Source organism: Falco punctatus (genome assembly GCF_963210335.1).
Source record: "Falco punctatus genome assembly, chromosome: 1".
Lineage (NCBI taxonomy): Eukaryota > Metazoa > Chordata > Aves > Falconiformes > Falconidae > Falco > Falco punctatus.
In genome coordinates this window covers 22050927-22077488 of record NC_137580.1, presented here as the reverse complement: position 1 = coordinate 22077488, position 26562 = coordinate 22050927, and the positions used below count along the sequence as shown (strand labels likewise).

At 42.8% G+C, this 26562-nt stretch overlaps 1 protein-coding gene across 4 annotated transcripts in view; it reads left to right on the top strand.

Moving 5' to 3' along the window:
* The first annotated feature begins 366 nt into the window (after positions 1–366).
* The window catches only part of UGT8 (UDP glycosyltransferase 8), a 51825-nt gene continuing 25629 nt past the window's right edge, over positions 367–26562 (top strand). Inside the window, exons 1-2 of one of the 4 annotated variants that reach the window (XM_080373710.1) lie at positions 367–506; positions 20472–21295. In XM_080373710.1, coding sequence (XP_080229836.1) covers positions 20474–21295 — 822 coding nt within the window. In that variant the 5' untranslated portion in view covers positions 367–506; positions 20472–20473. The other 3 variants (XM_080373712.1, XM_080373713.1, XM_080373711.1) reach the window with 3 other exon arrangements.

The window sequence follows — 26562 nt, the reverse complement described above, 5'->3', positions numbered from 1 at the left end:
GGCCGGGGACCCGCAGGACAGCGCTCCGCGCCGGTCAGGGGGAAGGGGTGAGGGGAGCCTCGCCTCGTCCAGCCGAGGGACCCGGGGCAGCATCTCCGCGGGGGGGGGGGAGGACGGCAGCGCCGGTGTATGCGTCCGGCGGGCGGTGGGGAGCCGGGGCGGCAGCGCGGCGGAGCGGAGCGGGGGCAGAGGAAAGTGATGAGAAGTTGAGGGAGGGACGGAGCGAGGGTGCCCTCTCCTCTCCTCGGCCCGCGCCGCAGGGGCAGCCCAACCCCGCAGCAGGTGCAGCAGAGCCTGGGCGGAGGGGCCAGGCGGGCCCGGCGCCGCAGCGGAGGTGCTGCGGTGGGAGCAGGGCCTCAGGCCGGCCCGCACGGAGCTGCGCAGCCCCCGCGCCCGCTCTACTGAAGGAAGAGAGCGGCGAGCGGAGCTCCCGGCAGCGGCTCGCTCCGCTCTTCGGCTCGTTACCAGAGGCAGCGACGCGGAGAAACGGCCCTGAAGGGAGAGCGGTGAGGGAGCTGGGGCATACCCCCGTGGGGAGCGGGGGGTGGGGGGGGGGTGGGGGGGTGCCGGGGGCCGAGGCGGTCCCGGCTCCGCCGGCCCCCCGAGGCGGCGACGCTGGCGAGGGGCGGAGGGTCCCTGCCCGGGAGCCGTGGGTGAGGAGGAGGGAGGCTTTCGTTTCACCTTTGTACCTTTTTTTTTTTTTTCTTTCTTTCTTTCCCCCTTGTTTCTCCTTTCCTCTTGCTTTCCTTTCCTTCCTCATTCTCCCCCCTCCCGTAACGCAAGAGGAAGCCCGGGGCGCCTTGCATCAACCTCGCGGCGGAGGGTCTGGCGGGGGAGCGGGGGGGGGGGGGGGGGGGGGGCGGGGAGGAGGGAGAGCCACGGCGGGGGGGGTGGTGTAGTCGTGGACTGACTGAGAGAAGCCGCAGGGGAGCGGGAGGCCGTGGCGATGCGGTGTCCCTGAGCAAGGGGAGCGGCGCGGAGGGGACGGTGTGACCTGGGAGCGGAGGGGAGGGAGCGCCGTGTCCTTGCGGGGGTGCCGAGAGGCGTCGTTCCTGGGCGAAAGCAACGGCAGCTCCGTGCCCGCCTTTACCCTGAGGTGAGGTCGGGCTGCTGCCGTGGGGAGAGGAGGGGTTTGGGGGGCAGCAGGGAGCGCGGCCGTGCCTGAGGAGCGGGCTCTGCGTGCCGGGCATGGCACCTGTGTGGCACGGCCTCCCGGGGCGGGCGGACGGGCGGCAGGCGGGCTCTGGCCGGCCGCCCTCCGGCGCCGCAGCGGGGAGAGGTGCGGGGCGGCCCCGCTGCGGCGCTGGAGGCCCGGCAGGTGCCCGCGCTGCGCCTTGAGGAAGTTGAGAGCCGTGAGGAGGAGGAGGACGGGGCCGCGGCGCTAAGGCGAACACTTACTCGTGCTGTTCCTTCTCAGCAGAGGGAGAAGTTGGGAGGATGAAGCAAGCGGTGACAGTACGTGCCGGGAGCGGGGTGCCCGCCGCGCCCTTCGCGCCGCGACCGTTGGCGTTACCTGACGCGGGGCAGCGGGCGCGTGTCTGGGCTCGCGCGGGCGCTGCCGCAGGCCCGGGGGAAGGGGGTGGGGGGGCGCTGCCTTTCGGCCACCGACTTCGGCTCGGCTCAGCCTTGCGTCTGGCCTTGCCCGCTTCTTCATTAGGCTGCTCGGCCCCGGGTACCGCCGTGAGGGGCAGCCCGGCCCGAAGTTATGTAAGCCGGGCTGGTGGCTGCCGGGGACGCTTTGTAGTTAGGAGCTGGAAAACTTGGAAGGCGTATAACGTAGGGGTCCCCGGCGTGGGTGTAGGAAGAGCTGGAAAACTTGGAAGCGTGTAAGGTGAGGGGACCCTGGCGTGTGTGCCGGGCCTGGGACGCGGCTGGAGTGTCCGGTGCTTCCCCTGTGCTCCCCGTCCCGCCGGGAGCCGCCTCGCCTGGGGCGGGCACTGCGTAACGGCTGCTCCGCTCCCCGGGCGCGCGAAACGGAGGAAAACGGCGAAGCGTCAACTTTTAAGGGAATACGCCAATAAAGTTGCGGTGTTTAAACAGATATTAAACGGTGTCTTGTCTTTTATGGCTTGTTTATGCGCTCGTTTTAGTACTGGCTGTGGAACAATGGGAAATCATTAAAAAATGCGCAGCCTGTTCTGCATGCTCATCGGAGTTGCATGGAGATGAACAGCAGTGGGTACCTCCTAAACATCCTTGAAGGGTCTCCCCCCCCCAAGCAAAGACCTTGGAAGCAGTATTTTTGTTTTTCACGTTAAGACAAAGTGACTTTCTTTCAGGAATAACTCACATGATATCACTTGTTTCTAGACGTTTATTCCAAAAAGTGTCTTGGTTAAGTGGCCTGTGTGAAGCTGCCTGCCTGCTTTTCCAAGCAATTGTCGCACAAGGTCACTTATATTTTAGCTGAGCTAGTTTTATAGCACAACATCGTATGCAATTAACCTTTACTTCACATTTCCTTGTTTTTGTTCTTTTGTTTCGGTCATTGATCCAGGCTGAACACTGGATACTGCAGTGACCGTTTTTTTCAAAACTACTAACCAGCTTGTGCTAGAGTCTTACACCCTCTCAGATGGCTTTCACACTATTGTGAAAGTATTTTTGTTGAAATACAAGGAAATGAGTACTTGGCCTGAAATGCTTATGTCTTATTTTTTACTTTTGCACAACTTTTGCCATCAACAGAAGCTCCTTGCAGGGAGCAAGGAAAGAAAATTACTGTTGTCCTGTGTGTCCAGGTAATAGACTCTAAGGTGAGAATTGTGTTAGGTCCATTGTAAATGCCCCTTACATTTTGTACTTTTAGGGTGCTCTAAGCAGTTGGGTGGTTCTGAAGTAGGATGTGGATGGAGGAGCCTATGGGACTAACCAGGGCTTGAGGAGAGGGCATCTGAGACAATCCCCGCATCTTCATTTTGCACAGGGTGCTGTCACCTGAGCTCTGCAAGAGCCCTCTTGCCTGTGAGTGGAGTGGAGGGCAGCTGACTCACTGAGGAGGTGGTAGTAAAGCGGTGGGATGGTTTTATACCCTGGTGGCAACTTCAGCTTAGTGAATGGCTAGGGGCTGTTACATAGTTCATTGGCAGTCATTGCACCTACAGTTTGGGCTTGGCCTGTGATCAAGGCAGGACTCTGTTGTAACTCTAGATTAGCACACTGTGATAAATTTAGCTATTTTAGTTACAGCTTAGAGAAATTGAAGGTAGTCTGAATTACTGTGTTCATGAAATTTTAATGCTATGTTTATCATATCTGAATCACTTTAGAGATTGTTATCCAAATCAGCCCTTTGGAATGATAATGGTGTTGGTTCACTTGGAGGAACCGTACTGGGTTGTAAACGTGTCCCAGGGGTGCTGTGGATTGTGACAACATGGTCTAATTAGTTCGTGGAGAAAAAATAAAGAGAACCTACCATAATTCTCTGCTTATATAATTTGACTTGGTTGATTTCTAGCAATATGTTTTCTTTCCAGGAATGGGGAAAAAAAAAATGTATCAATGTTGTGTTTGGTTTTTTTTTTTTTTTTTCTTCTGTGTGGTAGGTGTGTTGCTACAGGTGCAGACGTGGAGTGAGAAGGTACTGTGGTAAGCCTCATCATCCATAAAACAATGCCAGTAAGCGTAGCTTTGTGTATGGTCTGTTCTGTACCTGTTGAGACTTGTGTAGAGGATTTGTGATGCTGGAGTGCTCCTACTGCTTAAAATATGTTCTGCAATTAATTATACTAATAACTGTAGCAACAATGCCTATCCTGACTTGATTATTTCTAGACCTTCTTGAACATGAACATTATTTCTGACTTCAATGCTGAGTGTTTTATTGCTCACACCTACTTTCTTTTGTGTTTTCTACCTTGGGCTCTTGTCAGTCCTTCTTTCCACATCACTGCATTAGTCAGTTGCTTTAGTACCAAGAATTCATCTCAGTTTACTCCATCTTGAGTCTCTAGTTGTTTACTTACTAGAAAAATCACACTACAGTATTAAAAGCTGTTGAGACAACTGTTGTAAGATCATATTGAAGAGATCATTACTAAATGAGATAGCTTTTCTCTCTAGATTGTAACTTTTAACAGAAATGCTTTAATTTCCTTTTCATTATTACAGAGTGATATTGAAGAAGATTATAGGATTGTGTTTGAGAAATGCTGGTACATGAGAAGCATTTGAAATCACCTTCTTTTGTTGAGGTTTTTATTAAAAATTCAGCATGGATTTATCCTTTTTTTTTGGGGGGGGGGGTGTTGGTTTTTTTGTTGTTGTTCTTGTTGGTTTAGAAAGTATCTTTGAGCTGAAAACTGACCTTCTGATACAGCTCAAAATGTTTGTGAATAGGCATTTTTTCCCTGTTTTCCAGGAAGTGAAATACACTGGAACAATTTCATGCAATTCTCGGTCCTGAAATGTGTGGTGGTTTTTCCATTTTTCCCTCGGGACAGCTATGCTTGGAGTAAATTTCCAAAACTTGTGACATAAGCTTCCTTGAATCCTTTGACAAAATATTTTTAGTGTTTTATGACACTTGGAATGTATATATCTTAAATGCTCAGTGTGAGGTCCTGTTAATACTCCATGTAGGGAAGAAGTCTTTATTTTTTTTTTTTAATGCTTTGTAAAGAAAACCTCTTGGGAGTGATCACAGCTATTTTTCATTGCAGGTCCGTTAAAATACTTCTTTTCATAATGTTTTATCATCTAAGAGAACAATTTTCAGCTTTCCATTTTGCTGTTACATAATCACACTGTTATTTTTAAATTATTTTTTATTTTGCTAATTACATGAAAGATTTTGTGTTACAGTTCTTGACTTGGAGCCAGTGTGTTGGAGCAGTAATAACTCTGTTCTTTAGGAAGCTTTTGAAAATTCTAGTTTTTAACATAAAATCTTGTGTGTGTTTTTAATTCCTCAATATGAGAAGAATTGATGACACTACCTGTGGTTTTATGGAGTAACTTAATTGTTTAGCTATTAGAAACAGTACATCTAATCAGCTATACCTGGGACTAAGGAACACTTACATCCTTGCCAAATGTTGAACTCTGTGATCAGTAGATTGTTCGTTTTCTAAAAAAACCTAGCTACTAGCTCAGTTCAAAAAGATGGGTTTTATATGGGAAGACATGATGGTAAATAGAAAAAATACCACCAAACTTGGCATTTTTACAAACTGTAAATGTAACCGTTACAATGGCAGTGGTTTGAAAGACAATGTGTTTTCTAAATTATACAGTTCAGAGTTGCAAAAAGTAGTTACAACCTGATTTGTTAAGACAATTTCTCATAAGTAACATGGTTATTTATGGTCAAGCTCATGATTTTATTTGTACAGGGGAGCAAGTACAGCTTTCTTCCTCGCTCTATGCTGTTCTTTCCTCCTGTGAATGGATGGTTCAGCTTCATGAGATAGAAGTGACTTAAGACTGATTTCCCTTCCCGCTTGATAATTGAAGGGTGAGTTAATGGAAAATCTTGAGTCAGCTTCAGATTCTGAACTGAGTTGGAAATGAGCCTTCATGCCCTGGTGAAACATTGTTCTTTTTAAAAATCAAACAAAAAAATTGTGAAGGTTGTGGCTCAGTGTATTTAGGGGGAGGTATCAGTGTGAACATAATAAGGTGAAGGACCACCTGAGTACCTTAAATTATACTGTATTCCACTGTATTCCGTTAGACAAGTTACTTTCACCCATACATCTACACCAGTTTTGAAGAAGTTTTCATACGTTTGTTACACGTGAGGATTGAGTACATAGCTGTAGCACAACCTTCAGATGTAAATGCAGAAATAGAAGGCCTCAGTTGTGAAAACTGAGATGCAGTTACATATGCTGAATTTCATGGTTCCCTCCAACTTAGAAGCTGGAAGTTATTTGACTTAAATCAAACAAATAGGCTTTGTAATTCAATGCCAAGAACACAAATCATAAAAATAAAAGTATTTTAAAAAGGAATTGTAAAGACTTTAAAAAAAAGTAGAGTAGTAGTGTTAGAAAAACCTCTGTGGCCAGTACTCATGTGTTGTTACTTACCTGCCCTTAACTTTATTTTCAGGCCATCATTGTTGTCTTCCCAATTTAATATTTTAAATGAGAAATTCTAAAATTCAGAGAAGGCTCCAGTATTTCCTAGCTTACACTATGAGTGGGATCAAAGAAGCGTATTGCTCTGAATGATAATCTGGGTTAGGAACAGGAATTTTGGCCAGAATACTGCTGTAAACATTACAGTAATTTAAACAGCATGTAGATGCACAGTCGACTTTTGAGGTGAAGTGGGAAGTATGGCTGCGGAGCCCGCTGCAGCTCTCAAACCCAGCAGTGTAAAGGGATGTGTTCTCTGCCATGTGTGGTGCTGGCAGAGGGGACCTGCTCTTCTGAATGCAGTTGTACATCTCCTCTTGGCTACGCCTGTCCTTGAACTGATTGAGAATGCAGATTTAGTTACTAATTTGAATCTGTTTTGTTTCATGGAAAATGTTCTCCCACCCTCCCCCACTTTGATTAAATATTTTTGTCTAAGGTGAAATGTGGGAAATAGATATAGGAATATGCATGGAAACATAGGAGATATGGTGCCTAATAAATCTAATTTCCAGCAGTATGAAATGCTTATAATGAAATATTCTTTCGAGTGAAAACCTAATCTGGTTTCTCCCGTCTCCTTTAAGAGCTGCTGCTGAGCTGTGGCGGTAGTTTACATGGTATGTGTTTCAAATTAGTAAGATTTAATTTTTTTTTTTTTAATGGGATAGTTGTTAGAGAATGTAGATGCCGTATGTGAGTAGTTAAATGTTTATGTTTTAAGTTTGCTTGGGAAGCAATTCTGCCAGTTTATCACAATGCAAACAGGTGCTGAAAAGTACATTTTTTTTGTCTGTTTAATAGCATGGGTGTGCTGAGATGTTAAACTTGGACCTTGGTAGCAGTATCTTTCTCAAGAGCATTCTTGACTAGAAGGTTACTGCCAGTGAAGAGTTTGTAGGTGGTATTTGGCATTGGCAGTACTTGGGGTAGAGTTTGTGCTGCAGGCAGCACTGCCTCTGCAGGAATTACCATTGGGGGAATGAAGAAGTTGCCAACTCCGGTGCCTAGAGAGTCAGTAGGTCAGGAATATTGGGTAAAAGGGCCTGTGGAAGGTCTTGTACAAATTTTCTCTCAACACAGATATTGACAATGTAACATCATGTCAGCTGTGACTCTTTCTTGTCCCAAGTCTTGACTACCTGCGAGGATGGAGGTACCCCATCCTCTCTGTTAACCTTTTCCAGTGCCACACGACTCTTCCAAAGGAAGAGATTTTTCTAGTGCAGTCTGAACTTTTTAAAGCTGCAAGTACTGTTCCCTCCATGAATGGCAAACTGATAGCCAGGGAGTTTGGCTGTGAAGGTAAATGGGAAGATGTGATGAGGTGGATTAGCTAAACTGGAAACAAATGCATACTCTGATCACTCCCATTGTTTTGAAAACCAACTCAATCAGTTTGTATCAGTTTGCTGCCTGGCTACCAAGTCAGGCTTGTGTTGGTTCCTGATGGTCCTTGGGGCACCAGCTGAAACTGTTTATAGCTTGTGGGCCATAGGTAGCAGTGACTGCAAACGTGGTGGTGGTGTAAGAGATGGGTCAGCCTTTCGTACAGGAAACCTGCTGTGCTCATAGTCTGTGACATGAGTTACAGGCTGTGGGAATCTTGCTGTTGCTCCATACCTTGCTGGCAAGAAAGATTTCAGCCTCTTCTGCTTTCTTCCAAGGTTCTCTTCTACTAAGCCTTTTATGCCTGAGTGAAATTGGGGGAGACTGTCATGGTAGTCTAAATAAAACTTGTACACCAGTAAATACCAAGAAAGATTTTTTTTTTAGAGAATCAGACCCTTGATTAAGCCTTGTTGGTCATTGCAAGAGTGTTATTTCCTGTTGCTGAGTTCAAAGAAACTGAACTTTGAGAGCTGTCTGTTGATATGTATGGTGTTTGGTCCCTGGGCACAGAAGTCTGTCATAAGAGATCAAGCATAAAATATTTGTGGGAAGTTTTGTTTACACACATTTTTTCTTCCCAGTGCTCTAAACTGGGAAATTTCAGGTGTTTTTCAGTAACGGGGCTAGATAGGCCAGTCCAGTGTTTGGGGCATCCATTGCTCATGGGGTTTGAAAGTCTGTAAACATCAACTGTTGGTATAAGTCTTGTGAGGACTTGCGTGGAAACTTGCCCAAGGACAGTTGATGACCATCCAAATTTTTCTTTCAAAGTTGATAATCTTGTGAAATAAATTTGTCTGGTGTACAGCGTCTCAAATTTAGGAGTATAGCCTAAAGCTGCCACCATTCATGATGCTGAATTTTTAATTACTGTGCTTTGTGATACTTTCGTAATTGTTTTGCTTGTTTATCAGTTAGCTTTATTTCATGACAGTATGCTCAAAAAGATGGGAATATTACAAATAATTTAATCTCATCTTATACTTTATATTAAACAGTCAATCTTGCATGAAATCATTACTAGTGAAATAACTTGGTAGCCTATAGCAGTAGTTAAGAGCATGTTTCCGTTATAAAACCCCTTCAGATACTTGTTATTATGTAGTGATAGTGTTCAAAAAGTTCTAGTTGCTTTCCAGAAGTGGAGGAAGATCATCTCACGTCCCAGAAAGTGCAGTTTCAGTGAGCAGGAACAGAAACATGCACATGTAGAAGCACTTGATCGTTTATTGTTGAGGTTTTTTGCTTTGGTTTTACACTCGGATCATCCTCTGTGAGTCATAATCTTAGAGTTGTCAATCAGCTTTATCTTGGTGCTCTGCAACCTTTGGATCTATGTTTTGTTTTCTTAATATTTGAATTATTAGATTGTATTTCTCACGTTGTCTTTGAAAAACCACAAACCCTTTGTTTAGACCCTTTTATTTCTGAAGTTCTAATCCAGTCTTAGTCAGTTACTGATACACAGAAACTTCCTGCTATTTTCTAGTATATAAAGATCTTTATGCAGCTGCTGGACTACCCCCCCCCCCCCCCCCCCATCTTTTCTTACCCTTTGGTGGAATGTAGTCTGCACCTCTTAGAAGGTTCCTAAGTTGATTTCTGTCTCTTCTCACTCTTAAGTAATGCGATCCTGCTTTTAAAATCTTGAGTCTAAAGATTAAACCACATAGAAAAGCTGGTAGATACAGAACTTTTATTCTAAGAACTAAAGTCAACTAAGAGGTAGTTCAAAGCAGACACTATACAACACAAATCTGAAAGCAAGACAGTGGCTTGTTTTAAGAACCCTGACCTGTAAATTTCAAAATAGAGCCTAATGATGAACAGACTGTACAATCTGAATGTTTTTGAAGCGTGTGGTGTTGCTGCATGCAGTCTTGAGCAATTCATGTATTTTAATTGAGCTGAATAAGAGCAAAACATTATTAAATCAAGTATTTTAACTATATTCAAAGTTGTATTTCCCCTTGCAGAAACAAACCTGCTATAGTTTCCCTTGTGATTGTTTGTTTGGCTTGTTAAAATGTAGTTATTTGCTATAGGATGAAGTCAGAAACCAAACAAAGAAATTCATTCAGTGCTTCTAGGTGTCATGTGATGGCGTGACCAGGGAGAGCTTGTACCAAGCTGAAGCTAACTATAGTGAAAAATGAAGCATCCCCTCAAACAATTACGAAAGTTAAAAAAAAAATCCCAGTAAAACATGTTCAAATTTGAAACTAATGTTCCAGATCCTGAGGCTCATTCATGAGGCAAAACTCATGCTTGTGTGATGGCAGCATACAATTACAGACTGCATTTGTTGCACCAACAAATACAGCTTGCTACCAAGTTGTGCTCTGGCATTTCCTCCAGTCCCTTCTTTGGAGAGTCATTTTATTGAAGGAGTATCTGTCGCTGATGAAAGTGCTTAAAATAGGACAGTTTTTGTTTTTTTTTTTTCTTTTTTTCTTTTTGATTCAGCCTGTCTTTTGATGCCGGTGAGGAAGAGAAGGCTTCCTGGGCGGCTTTGGCCCCTCAGTGGGCGCATTTTTGAGTCCATCAGCTGCTGTGCCTCTTGTGCCCCATGCTCTCTGCAGTTAGAAAGCTTTCTTCTTTCTCCTTCTGCTCTTAACTGCTGTGTAGCATGAAACACGTTGCGGTAATATTCTGTTGCTCTTCTGGGCAGTGCAGTGTCACACAGCAGGAGCAGGGCCAGCAGTTTGTGATCCATCTTAAAACACTACCGGTGGCTTCAGGAAATGTGGAGTAACCTGTTGACTTCTCTGTGTTAATAGCCCTGCCTCTTGATGGCACAACATGACTTCTGGTTGCTTCCTTTCTGGCTGCAGCAGGTTGAGGAACATTGCTTTCAGATCTCAGTACCTGGAGGAAAGGTCTCCAGAAGTTAAGGAGACTGTCAAGGGACTTGTATATTGGTGCCAAAATACTGCATCATCTCTGAATTTGCAGTAGCTGTGAGGAAGATGTATAATTTACCAGAAAACGTCCTTACCTTGTTTTGAATGAACGACACAAATCTCTCTGCAAGGAATATACGTGTCTCGCTTTCAAATAGATGGCTCTTTTGCTATATATAGTCAAGCATTTATCGTTCCAAGGTGCTGGGGGTAGAGTAACTGCGGGCAGCAAGGAAAAGGCCCGCATAATAGAGCGCACCAATGTGGAGAAATCTTGAGTGGCTTTCACACCGAGTTGGGTTGCAATCAGTAGAAGGCACATAGCTTTTGGAGCAGGCTTTTCATTCTCAGGTTTCTGCACTGTGCTTCCTTTCCATCCGGAGGTCCAGGGTGGCGCATCAGCTGGGTTGCAGCATCACGTGCATACATGGTCAGCTTTGCTCTGGCGCGGGGCCTGAAGTAATAAGCGCAGCCCGACTGGACCTGTCCTAGTGACGTGCCTGTGCCATCTTCCCCCCTGCTCCCAGTTCTGGGGGTGCAGTGCAGCTCCGCAGGTGCTGGGGCCGGGAGCCTGTTCTGGTCTCGCTGTACTGCTTTAGACCTTGGCCAGCAGCAGAAAGGATGGGGTTTTTCTTCATGCTGCTCTTCTAGGCCTGGCTAAGCCTTATGGAAGAATTTGCAATAGCGCTCAGTTTTAACAAAACATTGACAGGTAGACTAGTTTTTGCAAATGCTAATCCCTGCTACATAAGATGAAAGACTTAAAAGATTATAGGAGTCTTAAAATACCCTGTTTGAATTGCCCAGTGCGCAGCAGGACAAAAGAGAACTTGCTGTACTTGCTCTTCTTACTTCCGTTTGGGTTATTAAAATGTATTCTTGAGGCTAGTTAAAACAATGCAAAATACCTTTCTGGTAGGTCTATGAGAGTAGTGTTTCATAGGGTATAAAATCTTTATGAAACACACTTTCATGCAGTTAGTTGGACTGAATCTTTTTTGAAAATGAATACTGGTACAATAGTGACATCCAATAAATAAAGTATGTGTTCTTAACTGAATACTGTTTGTTCAGTTTTAGTGCTTAGTGTGTTAAGAAACATAAGTCATATGAAGAAGAATGTGCCTTTGCCCCGTTGTAACATACTTCATGTTATGAAAATGTTAATTAGATTTTAATCCTTTATTCTCAGCTAAATCTCTTCTTGACTGATGCTGTCAATGCTGAAGTATTATAATCCCAAAGTATGTGGACCTTGCTATGGTTTGTAAGTGACTTCATTTAAAAGCTGGGATGTGTTACTGTTAATAACTTCAGAAATCTTGGTAAGTTTAGAACCTATTCATTGAATAATAAAGATAATTACAAACCTTAAATGCTTTTGGATATGATCAATCTTTTTCAGAAGTTTAGGACTCGTTCCCAGAACCATAAAGATTCATTTAAAGCCCTTCCTCTACTCAAAGAATAAAGATAAATCTTTGTAAATATTTAATCTTTTTGAAAATGATTGGTATTTTCAGAAGTTTAGGGTGGTTTTCCATAACCATGAAAATGCATTTAAAAAGCAATTCTTTCAGAAGCTGGTGGCAGAGTGCTACCAAGAATGTTATACCTTAGTCCCTTGCTGTAAATTCATCTTAATATGACATTATGCCTTGTGTAAGTGTTTATCTCCATGTAGCTTATTAAAGATCTATCTGCTACCCTGTCTATTGAAAATATTTTGTGTACTAACTGTAAAACCTGTATTTTGAAAGAGAAGTACCTCTTCTATCTTGCTGTCTTCTGAGCAAGGATTGTAAAAATCAGTTTTCCGTGACTCTCGACTGCAAAAGCTTACATAAAATCCTTCAGTGTTTGGTAAAACCTGTTACACAAATATGAAGTTGTTACTGAAAGGGGCTTCATAAATTGCATATCCTTTTTACTCCCTCTTAACAACTCCTTTTCTGTTTGCATAACTGACACAGTAAGTCTGACAGATGATTACAGTGACTTTGTAATGCGTGTAGATCTTCCTCTTTTTATCTGTAGATGTGGCATTCTTGTACTCACTGGATAGGACGTAGCTGTTGTTCAAGAAACTGTACAAAGTAAATGCAATAGCCTGCCCTTGTTTATGCACACGTGATTTCTTACTAATAATTTCCACTGATTTCTTCATTTCTTCATTTGGTTGAAATAGGGCAGTAGTTACAAACTAGATCCTACCACTTAATCTAAAACATTGCAACACGAAATAGCAATCCTAGTATGCGCTACCTCAGCAATTAGTAGCAAGATGTGTGATAGGAGTATAAATCCAAAGGTTTTGCAATACCTGTTACCAGAGTCTCTTCCTAGATAATACAATGGTTTGCTGCTCCAAGGCTCTGTGCCTTCACACATTTGTAATGCTTTCATCTGTTTTACGGCACATGGGTTGCTTAGTAGCAACTGCTTCCTAATCTTAAAACTTCAGTTTGCTGCCTGAAGTCAGCTTATGGGCCTGGTTTATTTTAATGCTCCTAAAGGATTATGGAGTAGTATTTCCTATTACCTACAGAATATGTACAGTACAACAAGCAGTTTTATAGGTTAAGAACATATTTTACAATTGCCAGCCTAAAGGGTTTAGGAGTCAAGTTGTGCTTTTCGTTTGGAGAACATAGACTTTCTTACTGTTGTCTCTTATGCCGCTAATTAAAATCTTCCTGTGATCTGAGATGTGCTGTTATACATAATTTGGTCAGTGCGTTTCTCCACATAGGTAGCATTTCCTTGCTCTGGTGCCTGAAAAAAAAATACTGTGGACTCGTATTAAATTACATTCTCTTAAAGAAAATGTTTTGAGAGGGACTTAAAAATTATTTGTATTGTTTCAAGAGACATCTTGGAGGATGTCACAAATAGAAAGAAAGACCTTTTCTCTGTTCGCTCTTCCCCAGTTTTGAATCAATGCACTGCATTCATGCTTGTGTGTATATATATATATATATTTGCCTTTAATATCAGCTGCTAGCAAGTGGCTGATACATGCACCCACCCAAACCAAATCTTAGCTGTATTTTTATTACTGAATCATCCTGTAACAAGTGTTAGAGAACCTTTTGTTTGTGTTGGAATATTTTCTTCTTTTTCCAGCTTTATACTTAATTGTAAATCCTTTCTGTTAGTCAGTCCTTGCTGTCTTAGACTTGATAAAATGTTTTGCTTACAGGGCCTTTGGTCATACAACCAGCATTGTGGGGTATGGGTCTGTGTTTGTTTAACTGAAACATTTACAAGCCTGTGAAGGCTGGATACTATGCTGTAACTGTAAAACTGTGTTTAATAACAGCTAAAGCAAACGGGTTGCGCATAAAATAAGTTAATGTCAGTGGGATTTTGGGTAGGCAGGGCAGAACTGGAGCTTCGATAACTCGGGTAACAATCTGAGATCTGTGCTAATTTCTTTCTCCTCTTTAGTGCTTGCTTTTTATTAAAACCAGTAGTAAACCGTAGCCGGTAGCTCCTAACGTGCTTTTCAGAGGGAGTTTGTAGTGCTCTCAGTAACTGGTTGCCTTTCAGTCACAACTTAGCTCAGCATTTGTCTTAACCATACATTTGACCACATGTCCCTTAGAGCTACAATGCATACTGTCTTGGAAGAAGTAAATGCACTATATATGTCTACCTGTGGTAAGTGCTGCTGTTGGGTATGGTAGCGTGGGATTGATTGCCGAGGTGACACTGCACTGCTGATGGTACTGGCTTTTGACTTGGGATGGAGACTTGAGCTGATGGGATAACTGATACCAAGTTTGGCTTGGTGAAACAAAAGCAACCAGCTCTGCAGCAGCCTGGTCTGGATGCATGGAGCATGCCGCGGGCAGTTGCAGTATGTAACTGATAATGGGTCAAGATCCACTCTTGCCTATGTAGAAACTGCATCAGATTTGCAACTTTTATTAAAAAGTTTAGTTGCTGATAAAAAAAACACTTTTTTTTTGTCCAGATTTTTTTTCTGGTTTTCTGCCTTTTGTTCCAGTTGGCTCAGATCACTAATGCAACATTTTGGAGAGTTTACAGCTCTAAAAGCAAGGTTTGTATTCTCCCTTCTAAAATAATGATTTTGTGTAATGAACTGATAGTAAAGAGAAGGGGACAATACTGTAAGCAAGACTAAGTAATAAATCTGCATGTTACTAGAACTCTGGTAGCAGTTTGCAGTACGCACAATTTGCTGAAATGCATGCAAATCTCAAATTTCGCCCCCTTTTTGATAATTATACTCCTCAGTGATGCACATCACTAGCTTTCCGTTTGGGCATGAGCCATGAGCCCTTGCAGTGCTCATTAGCATCCACATTTGGATTTGTAGAGATGGAAGTCTAGTTGGTAAGCCTGCTCTTTTTAATGTGTACTGGTATCTGTTAAATTGTAATGAGTAATTTGAGCTTGTTGGGTAAGGTGAGTGATCAGCAGCTAGAAAGATTGCTCCTTTGCTGCAGAGCACCGCAGTTCAGTATGAAGGGCACCTTTCTAGGCAGAGGTTCCGGTCTTCTGACCAAACTGCCCAGGGAAACTCAACAAACCTTAGCAAATCTAAAGAAAGGCTGAAAGGAAGCAAGACTTAAAAAAAGGTAATAGCATCACTGAACTCAATCCCTGTAAAACTTTTTTGTTGCTGCTTTAGAAATTGGGAGCGTTACGCATGAATAAAAAGAACTCTATATCATTGAGTTTGTGTAAGTGTGTAAGAACTGTTTACTTTCTTGAGTAGTGATAAACATTTGTGCAGTTTGAATTCAAGCTGTGTTTTGCATGTGGAGGTGCTTGAGAGCCTCTTCTGCTTCTAGGTCTCACTGCAACAGAGGAAGACTCTGACAGTGGTATTGCTGGCTTGAGAATGGTTATTTCTGTGAGATTCAGAAATAGTAGGTAGGTAGCCAGTGGTATAAAGCAGAAAAAAACCCAAACGTTCCTGTAAGCTTTAATTGTAGAATCATCAGCAGATTATTAGGGATTGACAGTAAATCTGATCTTCAGTATGTGTTCCAAGTACTGTAATTGACTGTTACATAAATTATTAATTGGGTTTATTTTAAAACCATTTTTAGGATTGGCATATGACTGTAGTATTAGATAATTTTTATAATATTAACTTAAACATTAAGACTTTCTAATATAATTTATATAAACATACATGTTGCTCAGCTTCTTTCCATGTTGCCCAATTTTCGAATATTTCCCCCTTTGTGAACAATGAGGGGACAGGGTGTGGAGGGAAGGATCCTCCCCTGTATTTTTTCCCTCTGAAAGTCACCAATTCTTGTGTAGTCACACATCTTGTTCTAGGTCCTGTTTGGTCTTTATGGATAAATGGAAAAATACTTCTTTAAAAAAAGCCAGATTTAGAACTGTTTTGGTCAGCTGAAAACATCCTTCCAGCAGTCTTCTGTGAATGTGCTTGGTTTTCTCTAACACAGTTTAAAACTCATACTACTTTAATTTGAAAAAAAAACCACCAAACCAACCCACATGTAGGTTGTTAACTATGGGAAGCTGTTGAAATAGGTTTAATGTTTAACCTCTTGGTATGTCTAACTTTTTCTTGCACTCAAATAGGTGAGCTCTTTACAGTTGGCAGTTGGTTTCACTCATATAAAGCCACTCTGAATTTCTTTTTTTCCTCCTCCATACCATTGCTTGTAGGGCTTTTTGGCTGAAAGTAGTAATGGCTTCAACTCAATGATAATTTTGTGGGTGTGGTTGGTTTGGTTTTTGTTAAAAATTTTAGAAAATTCGGCTTTTTCTTCTTTTTCTTTTCTTCTCTTATAAAAGCATGTTATATACCAGCTCAGACACCAAAACAGTCTTATTTAATGGAGGCAAATCCTAAGCAGAAGGACTCAAGACAGAAGATGGTTTTATATCATTAACGATCTTGGAGAAATGGATTATCCTCTGGCTTTGGGTTTTCTTTTCTCTTTTATGTTTGGACACTTGACAGTTGTTCTTCATGCTCCTAGCATTCAGAAACGAAAAGCAGTTGCATTGAATATTGATTCTTTTTATTTACTTTGGCAAGTGATTCATTCTGGGCGTTCACTGCTGGAGTATGACTGTGTGCTCTGGGTGTGATGAGCTGGCTTCAAACTAAGCACCAGGTCATCATCTCCTTGATGCCTATAAAGCCCCTCTGCCTAGGAACTGCTTACAAGCCTCTGCAGATTTCCCGGTCTTGGTGGAAATATCTGATGTGCTGAAGGAGTCCAGTGCTGAAGGATGGTCAGAGTGAAAAGGCATCTGGGACCGAGAGTGGAGCTGAGCTTGGTTAGTCCTGTGGTGTTGCTCTGCTGATGGCACCAAGCACCTACCTCTTTCTGTCTCTCAGCCTGCGAAATGAGAATTAGCTCGTGATTGTGTGGCTTACAAAGTGTTACATCTTGCCCTTGTTCCTGCTTAATACAAACCTTCCAAGCTCCCCTCTTCTGGCTTCTGCCTGGCCAGGGGATGAAATGATGAGGCTTCATCCTGCAAGTTCCTGCCAAAAGTTCAATATAAGGTCAATGCTCTTTTTCCCTGTAAAATTGTCACTTAATTAGCATTTCTCTAATAGTATCATGTGTTTAATATCTATCTCTATGGCTTGGCAGGTCCAGTACATAGATTTTCCTGTCCCTGTGGAAGATGCTTGCATTGAAAAGGGCAGTTACATAGTAACAATTTTTGATAAGTGATTTTTTTTATCAGTTCTGAAGATACAGCAAACTACAGACTCCTGAGGAAGTGTGTTGTGTCCTCTTGACACTGGTACGCCACAAGAGGAGGAATAATTTGTTTGATAAATTGCTCGTAGTTATATTTTCATGTTAGTTAGGTAGTGCTTTATAGCACCTTCATAAAAAGTAAAATATCCAGTGCAGTTCCCATTTAAACCATGGCTGCTGCATGAGGAGCGGTGGGGCAGTTACTGTCAGGCCCCAGAGAAGCACAGCTGTAGTTCCCATGGCTTTTGGTGGCATGCGTGTAACCCCGTCTGTGGAAAATAACACCTTAGGGCTAAGGGTTGTATCTTCCTGTGCTGTGCTCGGGGCCTGTATTGGGTCAGGAGATCAAAGTACAGCTGGCATGCCTGCAGCTGGCAACCTGTTGGATCATGACTAACCCTTAGGCTCCCGGTACGTTTGATTTATACTGCTGATAGAAACATTAACTGTTTGAGTTTCCCAATCCTACACCTCCATTCATGGTTTTGTAATGTTGATATTGTTGACAGGAGCAGCAACTTAATACCGTGGGAATGCTTATAGCATGGGGAGATGTAATCAATAATGGGTTTTGTCCAAGTTTGAGTAGTAATTTTTCTTGGCTACTTCATTGACAAAATTTTTTACTTATTTTTTAAAACCACACTTAACCTAATAAGCATTAACCTCCAGTGGGGCTCTGTTGAAGACAGCTGAGTATGGCTTGTTGGTACAGTGCTGCACTCTATGCCAAGCCTGTGTACTTACGCACTTGCACAACCTTCTGCTGTGGCTTAAAACCTGCAAGTTTTATGAGTGGGATGGTGAGCAGGGCTCAGTGCTGGCACATCCGTCGAATGGGAGCTCCTGGGAGGGCAGCTGAGCTCTGTGGGGTGCTGTGGTTTTCTAGAAAGCCTCCAATGAAAGCAAAGGCCTAAACTAAAAAGGCAATTTAATACCTTAACGTCACTGGCAGGTCAGGCCTTCATGCTGGGAGGTAAGCTGTTTCTCATGTAGTAAGAATGCTTTTTCCAACTTCATTGGAGAGTGAATAGGATTGCTGTTTGGTTTGATTTAACTACTGCTATTTGCCAAGGAGAAGATGTTTCAGGGTAATCTCCAACACCCTAATTGAAGCAGCTTAAAAAACAAATCAATCTTTCCTGATGTCAGTGACAGTGGTGCAGCATAGTGAAGTTCTCATATGCCACTGCTAATATTTGCAGCAAATAATATCCTCCCTCTTCCCCTGAAGTGTTATCTCTGCAAAATTGAGCTTTGTTCCTAGAAACAGCAAAGCCTCTGAGTGCTTCCCAGAATGCTACGTCAGCCTGTGAATATGGTGGTGCTGTGGAGACCTCAATAAATTCTCTGTTTCAGTTCCTTGCTCCTGGGTACCGCAAGGTTTTGCTGTGCATCTTTGTGCTGTGGGCTTTGTCTTGGGGAAGAATAACACACACCACCCCACCACCACCACCCCTCCAAAAAAAAAAAAAAAAAAGCGTCTGCCTGAGTGGACTTTTTTGTGCACATGTATGTGTGTGCACACACTGCTGCTGGTGATAATTACTTTGAAATTGGTAGAGTTTTCTAAGGGATGGTCAGTAATTTCCAAGGTAGTGGCTAACACATTCTGAACACAGGTGTGGAGGCAGCTTCAAATTTAATAAGAAAAATTGCAGATTAGAAACCTGATTTGAATAGTCAGTGTACCTAGTGGTGATTTTCCAGCTTTGCTTGGGCTTGGTGCGTGATTATAAATGTTTGAAAGTCAAGCCACTTGCAGAAGCTGGTGTAGGAGAAAATTGGGGTGTCTTTCAGAAAACTCAATATTGTATAGTAGCAATACAAATATGAGATGCTCTGTTGGTGAGCTTGTAACCCACAGAACACAAAAAAAAAATATTAAAAGTCCTGAGCAATCTGTTGTAGGAGGGTTATAAGATACACTGTAAGGCAGTAACAAGGACTGAGTTAGCAGTGTTACCTGTCTCTGTGCTTATTTATAAAAGACACTGCAACAGACTCAGGTTTCCATGTGAGTTTGGCATGAGAAGAGAGCAGATTGGTTTGGCTTGTGCTTGTTTCTCTGTCTTGGGGAGGGTTACAGTGACTAAGGAGCTCTCTGACATGTGCTCTCTGTGCTTCTAATGCACTTGGCTTTCATCTAGTGCATACCGTGTTTTATGGGCTTTACTCTCCAAAACATGGTGGGGGAAGGTACTTTCCCTTTCCCTGGCAGCCTGCAGCTGTCCAGAGCTGTGTGTGTTTAAGACAGCAGTGTTGTTTTCAGCATAGGTTAGGCTCATGCTTGAGTGCATGCTCAAGTGCTGATTGAAGTAGGTTCAGAATCAAGTACTTCTGAAAGTGCTTCAGTAGAAGTTGTGGTGTTCGTGTATGTGGTACTAACTCCTGTTATTTCACTTGTTCTTATACACAAGGAGCAATTTTTGAAAGGTAGAAGTAGCTGTTTCTTACTCGATGGCAGCATCTTCCTGCCAGATTCTGACTTTCCACTCCTGTGTGTCTGATCAGTGTTGATACTAAAGAAAAATATTGCATGAATTTGCATGTTTTTAGGAGAAGAAAAAATCTTTATATTCTCTATGCCCATTGGCTTACATGAAGACAAAGCTACAGAAAATGTTAACCTTAAATCAGAATAGAGTTGCGCCTTGAAGGAGGACAGCCTGAAAGCTGTGGGTGACTAGACCTTGTGGTAGAAATGCTTATAGCAGTGTTAACAGTACTGTGAAGTATGGTGCTTAAAGGCTGCAAAATTAAAATGGACATATTAGAAATTCCAGTGGAGGGGGCATCCTTTTGGTCTCGTGTAAATAAACCCAGGATTTTAACCTTTGGGTCTTTGAGCTTTGCATCTTTCTTGTTCACTTAATATATTACAATGACAATAATTCAGTTGTGCTTTTAAACATAATCCCAAATGTAGCAGGATCTAGCTTGCAGATCCTACAAGATCTTACAGGTGTTGGATGGCATACATAATCCAGCAGCAGTGCATGAGGTATTTCCGTGGAGGGTACCAACCTCATTGTGTCAGTTGGTTTTGCTGCTGTTTAATGCAGGTGCTGTGTTGGTGTTGGAAGAAGTCTCTCGTCTACCCTTAATTAAAAATGGAAAGAGGGAGGAGAAAATGCAGCTCTCGCTGGAAACCAAGCATTACCAAATGCACTCTGAAGCTGAGTGGCACTCTTGTTCCCCGTGGCCACTGCAAAGATGCCTTCAAAATAGGGAGGTGTGAATAGCTTTTATGGGACAGCCTCATAATAACTTTTTTTTAAAAAAAAAAATAATTCCCAGGTAGCATGCAAACCTGCGTTCTGTTGATGTAATGGTTTTATTTCTCATTTCAGCTATGAAGCCGTACGCTCCAGCTTTCATTCTCCTGTGGAGTGCTGTCGGGATAGCGAGGGCTGCCAAAATCGTTGTTGTGCCGCCAATTATGTTTGAAAGCCATCTTTATATTTTCAAGACACTGGCCTCAGCCTTGCATGACCAAGGTCACCAGACAGTGTTTCTCCTCTCTGAGGGCAGAGAGATTCCTCCATCTAATCACTATAGACTTCAGCGCTACCCAGGGATCTTTAACAGCAGCACCTCGGATGATTTTCTCCAGTCCAAGATGAGGAGTATCTTCTCGGGGAGGCTGACAGCCCTTGAACTGTTCGATATCCTGGACCACTATTCCAAGAACTGCGACATGATCGTTGGCAACCGAAACCTCATGCATGCCCTGAAACAGGAAAAATTTGACCTGCTCCTGGTAGATCCCAATGAGATGTGTGGATTTGTTATAGCTCATCTTTTAGGGGTTAAATACGCCGTCTTTTCCACTGGCCTCTGGTATCCAGCAGAAGTGGGTGCTCCAGCTCCCCTGTCTTACGTTCCAGAATTTAACTCGCTGCTCACAGATCACATGAACCTATTTGAGAGGATTAAAAATACTGTTGTTTATCTTATTTCAAGATTTGGAGTCAGTTTTTTGGTTCTGCCAAAATATGAAAGGATAATGCAGAAACACAAGGTTCTACCAGAACGGTCCATGTATGACTTGGTTCATGGATCCAGCCTGTGGATGCTTTGTACTGATGTAGCACTGGAGTTTCCGAGACCTACGCTACCCAATGTTGTTTATGTGGGAGGAATCCTTACCAAACCGGCCAGCCCTCTGCCAGAAGTAAGGTTTGCTGAGCTTCACAGTAATTTCTGTGGTATCTGGTTGACCTCATATGATCAGCAGCAGTTTTTAAGCAGTGAATTCCAAATGGGATCTCGTGTCTTTTGGTGTTGCTTGGTGAAATATACCTTTGAAGTCACTGGGGGTAGCTTGAGGTGGTGGCTGGGGGGAGCTATCAGACACAAACTCATCAAAATGAGTGTTGCGGTTACAGGAAGTATTTTGCTTTTGAGTAAGGTGCTTAATGGTATGGTTGAGGAAAAAACAGTGCACGCTATCTTGGGAAGTACATCTGTAGCTTCTGACCGAGCGTGGGTTAAAATGGAAAGAAGGGAGAATGATGGACATGAACTCTGCTTGCACTTAAAGAAGTCCGCTGATTTATACTATCTAATTTCATGGTATTAGTGCTTTTATGGAGAGTTTGCTTCCCTTGGTTTGATAGGTAAAAAAATCTTTAAAATGAGGTGTATACAAGCATGAAGAAACTGTGTGTAGGCCAAGAAATGGAGATCATGCGAGTTGACATAAGTGGCACCACTACTATACTTAGATAGAATTTTTACTGTACAATTACTGGCCATCAGGTACTGAACTTCAGACTGAAATAGTGATAGTGACTGTACTCACTCCGGAAATCCTGGTTGCACAGATTAATAATTAAAGTTTGATTACTTCAGTGTACCTGTGATACCTGATACCTGATTCTCAAGATTGCCTCTGTTCAGCAACACAATGGTGAGTGACAGGCAGAACAAAATTTCCCAGAAAACCATGTCATTTACACTTCTGTTTGTGTATATGTAAACAAATAGATCTTGACTTGGAGATGGTTATTAATGGAAGCTTCTGGCTGGTTGATAAATAGGTAGGTAGACCTGCAGTGCTTAACAATTTATGTCTAAAAATGCCTCATTTAGCCTTTGCTTTTTGCATGAAAACTGCCAGGCCAGCTTTTCATCTGTTCTAGCCTGAAAATTGGTTGTGGAAGAGGGGTGTGTTGTGTTTTGTTTTATCCTTTGCACTGTGATTTAGCAGTAACTTTTCTCACAGATTCGGAAGACATCAGGTAATTCTCAGATTGGGGCTGCAGGATGTGGAACACTGAGCCAATTCCCTCATCTTTTTTTTCCTCCTCTGTTTACTTTAAATGCGTCTGAGCTGAATGAGAGCAGGCACTTGCATTGTACTCTGAACATACTAGTGGTTATATGCCAGCATATACTATGGTCTGTTCTCCAAGGTGTCATCAGAGATCATCATAACAGTGCTGCTTCTAATTGGTTTTTCCTGTACGTGAATGTGTTTGTGTTTAGAATGTGTCAGGCTGCACAGGTACCCTGAAAAAGTGAACTAAAGGTAGCCTTGTGCTGTCTAAACACATTTCAGCCCAATTCTCTCCTGGAAAACTTTGCTGGCTGGATTGATTTTCAGCTCTTTGTTTTCCCAACCAATTTTTTGTTGTTGTTGTTCTGTACAAAGAAAAATGTCTTTATTGCATGATAAATTTGTGTAGGACATTAACATTGTCTATTCTTTGGTCTCTGTAGATTGGTTTTTAGGGTAAAAAAAACATTGAAAGAAAACTGCTCCTTCCATTTTCTTCCACTCCACTTTAGAGCAAAGAAAGTATCTGATTTGAGAACAGTTGTGTGTGTGTGTGTATAGATACAGAGATGTTATTTGTACATGCACATACGTATTTGGAGCCTTTTGAGAATATATTTCTCTGTACTTTCCACATTTACTCTGGAACCACAGACGTTAACCTGTTACAATATCTTATGATGCAAGAAGGTGGAACAGTAAGTAAAATGTTTAATATAACCAGATCAACAGTGACCTTGAAATAGACCTGTAGGTAGAGTACAGGCTGGCAAATACTTATTACAACAGGAGGAAAAATCCCAAACCCTGTAATTATTTGTGAGCTGAGGCATCATTTACCTTCTCTTCAGTTTTATCAGGCAATTCATTCTTACAATAATCTAAGCGCAGGATTTGATTGAATGCGAGAGACAGAAAAGTGTGTTCATCTTTTACCATATAATTTGTCCATGCCTAAACTGTTATGCATAATCCACTGTGGTATGTATTGCAGGTAAATTATTGGGCAATCAGTTTGTTTTTACTGAACAGTTAGATAAAATTTATAACTGTTGCTTTATTCTGGCAAATTAAATTTTGGGCAGCTTGTGCTGTGACTGTTTTCAGCTATTGCTGCATCTTTAAGGCAGAGGCCTTTGCTAATTTATTTTCTGCAGCTTTTAGTCTGGAGCATTAAGGTGAGCCAGAAGTAGAGCTGGTTTGTGTTTCTGTGCTGGGCTGGAAATGGTGATGCTTCAGGAGCAATCTTGTAAAGGAAAGCAATGTTCCTGCCCACCGATGATCATCAGAAAAGAGGAGCGTGTGGCTGGAGATGACAGCTTTAACAGGCAAATTTAAGCTACTATTAGAAGCCATTCAGGTCTCTTACATTCTCTGAAGTAGCCTGGTCTACTTTTTCTGGTTAGAGATGTATGGTTTTTTCCAAGTCCAAGATACCTGCTCAACACAAAATACTCAGGCACTTCAGCTGTGGCACCACTGCCTCATCAGCAGGGAGTTTGTTATTTTGGGGGGTGTGTGTGTGATACAGTGAAAAAGGAAAAATTTTTTAACCAAGTTGGAATTCCTGTACATAACTGAAGAGCTCTTGTGTTTCTCCTAGTAAGCAACATCTTAAAAAGAAAAGGCAGAGAGTAGTCATTAAGCAAAGAGGAGACAAAGGTCAGGGCCTTTTAACTGTTACAGGATGGCCGTTCTTTAATTCTAGGGGATGTGGTAGCTCTTTGTTGTGATTGCGATTGCTTAGTCTCTCCACCTGTGTTTTCCTTAAACTTTCATTGAAGAGAAGTTAGAAAAACACAGCTTTAAAGGTAGCCTGTAGCAGGGGCTGCTGAATATCTGTGTCATGTAACGTTGTGCATGTGAGGGGAAGAAAACCTAACTCTTGCTTTGCTCTGTCCCTGTCCCATCTGCATTAATATTTTGGTTCAGGGCAGTGGAAGGGTTTTGTAAATCCCCCAGTCGTCCCCACTTACTGCATTCAGGTTCCTTTTGTAAAGTATTTTTTGGTGCAGGTAAACAAGATTTATTTTGGAGGACGTTATGCTGGAAGCTTTATTTCACCTGTGAACCAAATGCTTGTTGGGATCTGCATATGGGGGACATGCGGGGGTCTGCAGCAGCATTTGGCCTTTTGTGTGGCTTTAAGTGACATGCTTTGTGGGGGATGCTCAGATCAAGGACCGCAATAGATGTAGCCAAAGTCAAGCTGCTGGAGCGTGTACAGTTATGTGCAGAGTCTCTGCCATGCTGGCACGGTGCTCAGGTAAGGGCAGGCTGCAGTCCCTGCAGGGACCGTATGTTAGCTGCGCATCTCGCACGTCACCCGTGAAGGGAACTGGCCGTATCGGGGCATAGCCTCACTGCCCTGCCCAGGCCAGAAACCAGCAGTAGCCGATCACGCAGTTAGCTCGCGTGGCAGGCATGATTTTTAGCTGCTGCTGAGCTTTGTAGCAATTATGACTGCAGCACACATCGCCTGGCTGCAGTGTGCAAACTGCAAACGTGTCTTTGGGTTGCAGCATGCACACACATCTCGGGAAGCCTTCACCAGGCTCCGATCTCCTTTCTGCTCTCCCTCAGAGTCAGTGCCCTGATGTCGGTCTGTGCTTGACGCAGTGTCCCTCGGCGTGGTTGCAGTGATCAGCATGCCGAGTAGCGGGAGCCAAGAGCCAGCAAGGAGAGCAGTGGGTCCTTTGGAGGTCACCGCTCTGCCCGGCTTCCTGCAGCACCTTGCGGCACGGCATGGCACGGGCAGCTGGGAGCTTTCCTCTCAGCCTAGCAGGGTTAGTCTTGCCCTTTACAGAGAGGCAGCGTGTCGAACTGAAATTCCCGATGATGGGCATGTTTCCTTCTGTGCTGCTCTGATCCCTGCTGCAGATGGATGAAGCTGAGTGTAACTTGTGTCACTCTCTCATTGTGGTGGAAGGGCTGAGCATTGCTTCACAAACCTTGGCGCGGGCAACGGACACTGCACAGTTATTCGTATTCTGTGGTAGCTAACATGCTGCTTTTGCTGGTTAAAGTGTGTGGATTTAGAAGGTGCTTCTTGCATAAATAGGGTGCTCTGTAAGAGGCAAGGAGATGGATAATGTGGCTGCACCCGTTGCCCACAAGTGATTCAAATCTTCCGCGCACGTGGGAAAGAGCCCAGGGTTTGTATAGTGAACTCCAAAAAGAGTGTATTTTGAATTGCATAGAGGACAGTGCAAGCAGAACTAGCCTTAAAAGATCAAAAGCTGGAGACAGATTGAATATCGAGTGTTTAAGGTCATTGCTGACTTAAACTATTAAGTGTATGGTGTTACTCGGCAGTATTTTCCAGAGAACGTTTACTTTCCTAATGGCCAGTGCTAGCTGTACTTGAGATTACACAGATTAGTGTCACTGTTTAAAAAAAATAATTAAGAAAATCACAAACTAAAATGACACATACCCTGTAGTTTGTAAGTTGACCAGCTGCTTTTACACATCAGCACAGTTTTTAAAGTTTCATAACTACTTCTGTGTGACACTATGCCTTTTTACAACACTGATCTTGAGGTGGTACTTTGGACTGAATGCCATTTTATCATTGGTGGGAAAAGAGAAGCAAATGACAGTTCATTTTTTTTTTTTTTGTAACTTCTTCCGTACCTGAGTAAACTGAATTTATGCTACAAAGGAGGGTGTTCACGTTTCAGAGTTGGAAGCTGTCCTTTCAGCCATAGCTGTCATCAAATAGTAATTACAGGAACTTCCTTGCTCCTCCCTGTAGATCTCTTATCTAATCTTGTTGTTCTGTGGATCTACATCTATGTAACAAATTGGTGGCTTTGAAATATCTTCACTAAAAAGTTGTTTGTTTTTTTGGGGGAGGCTTGCTGACAGTTGTATGTTAGCTAGGTGTGTGTTAGCAGATACTGGTATTTAAAATAAGGTGGAAGAGTCATTTTATTCCTTAGATCAGATTTTTCTCCTAAATTCAAATTCAAGGGCACAGTCTATAAGCTCTTGCAGACTGTAGCAGTAGATTTTTTTGCACATGGCATAGCACCATCGGGTTTTTAATTTCTTTTTTTCAAAGTTTGGGGAACAGTTCTTCTAGAGCTACTTTTGACCATAAATTTCTGGTGATGTGAAGCAATTCTAGAGCTGTTTTAAAATGCCTGTAATTATCA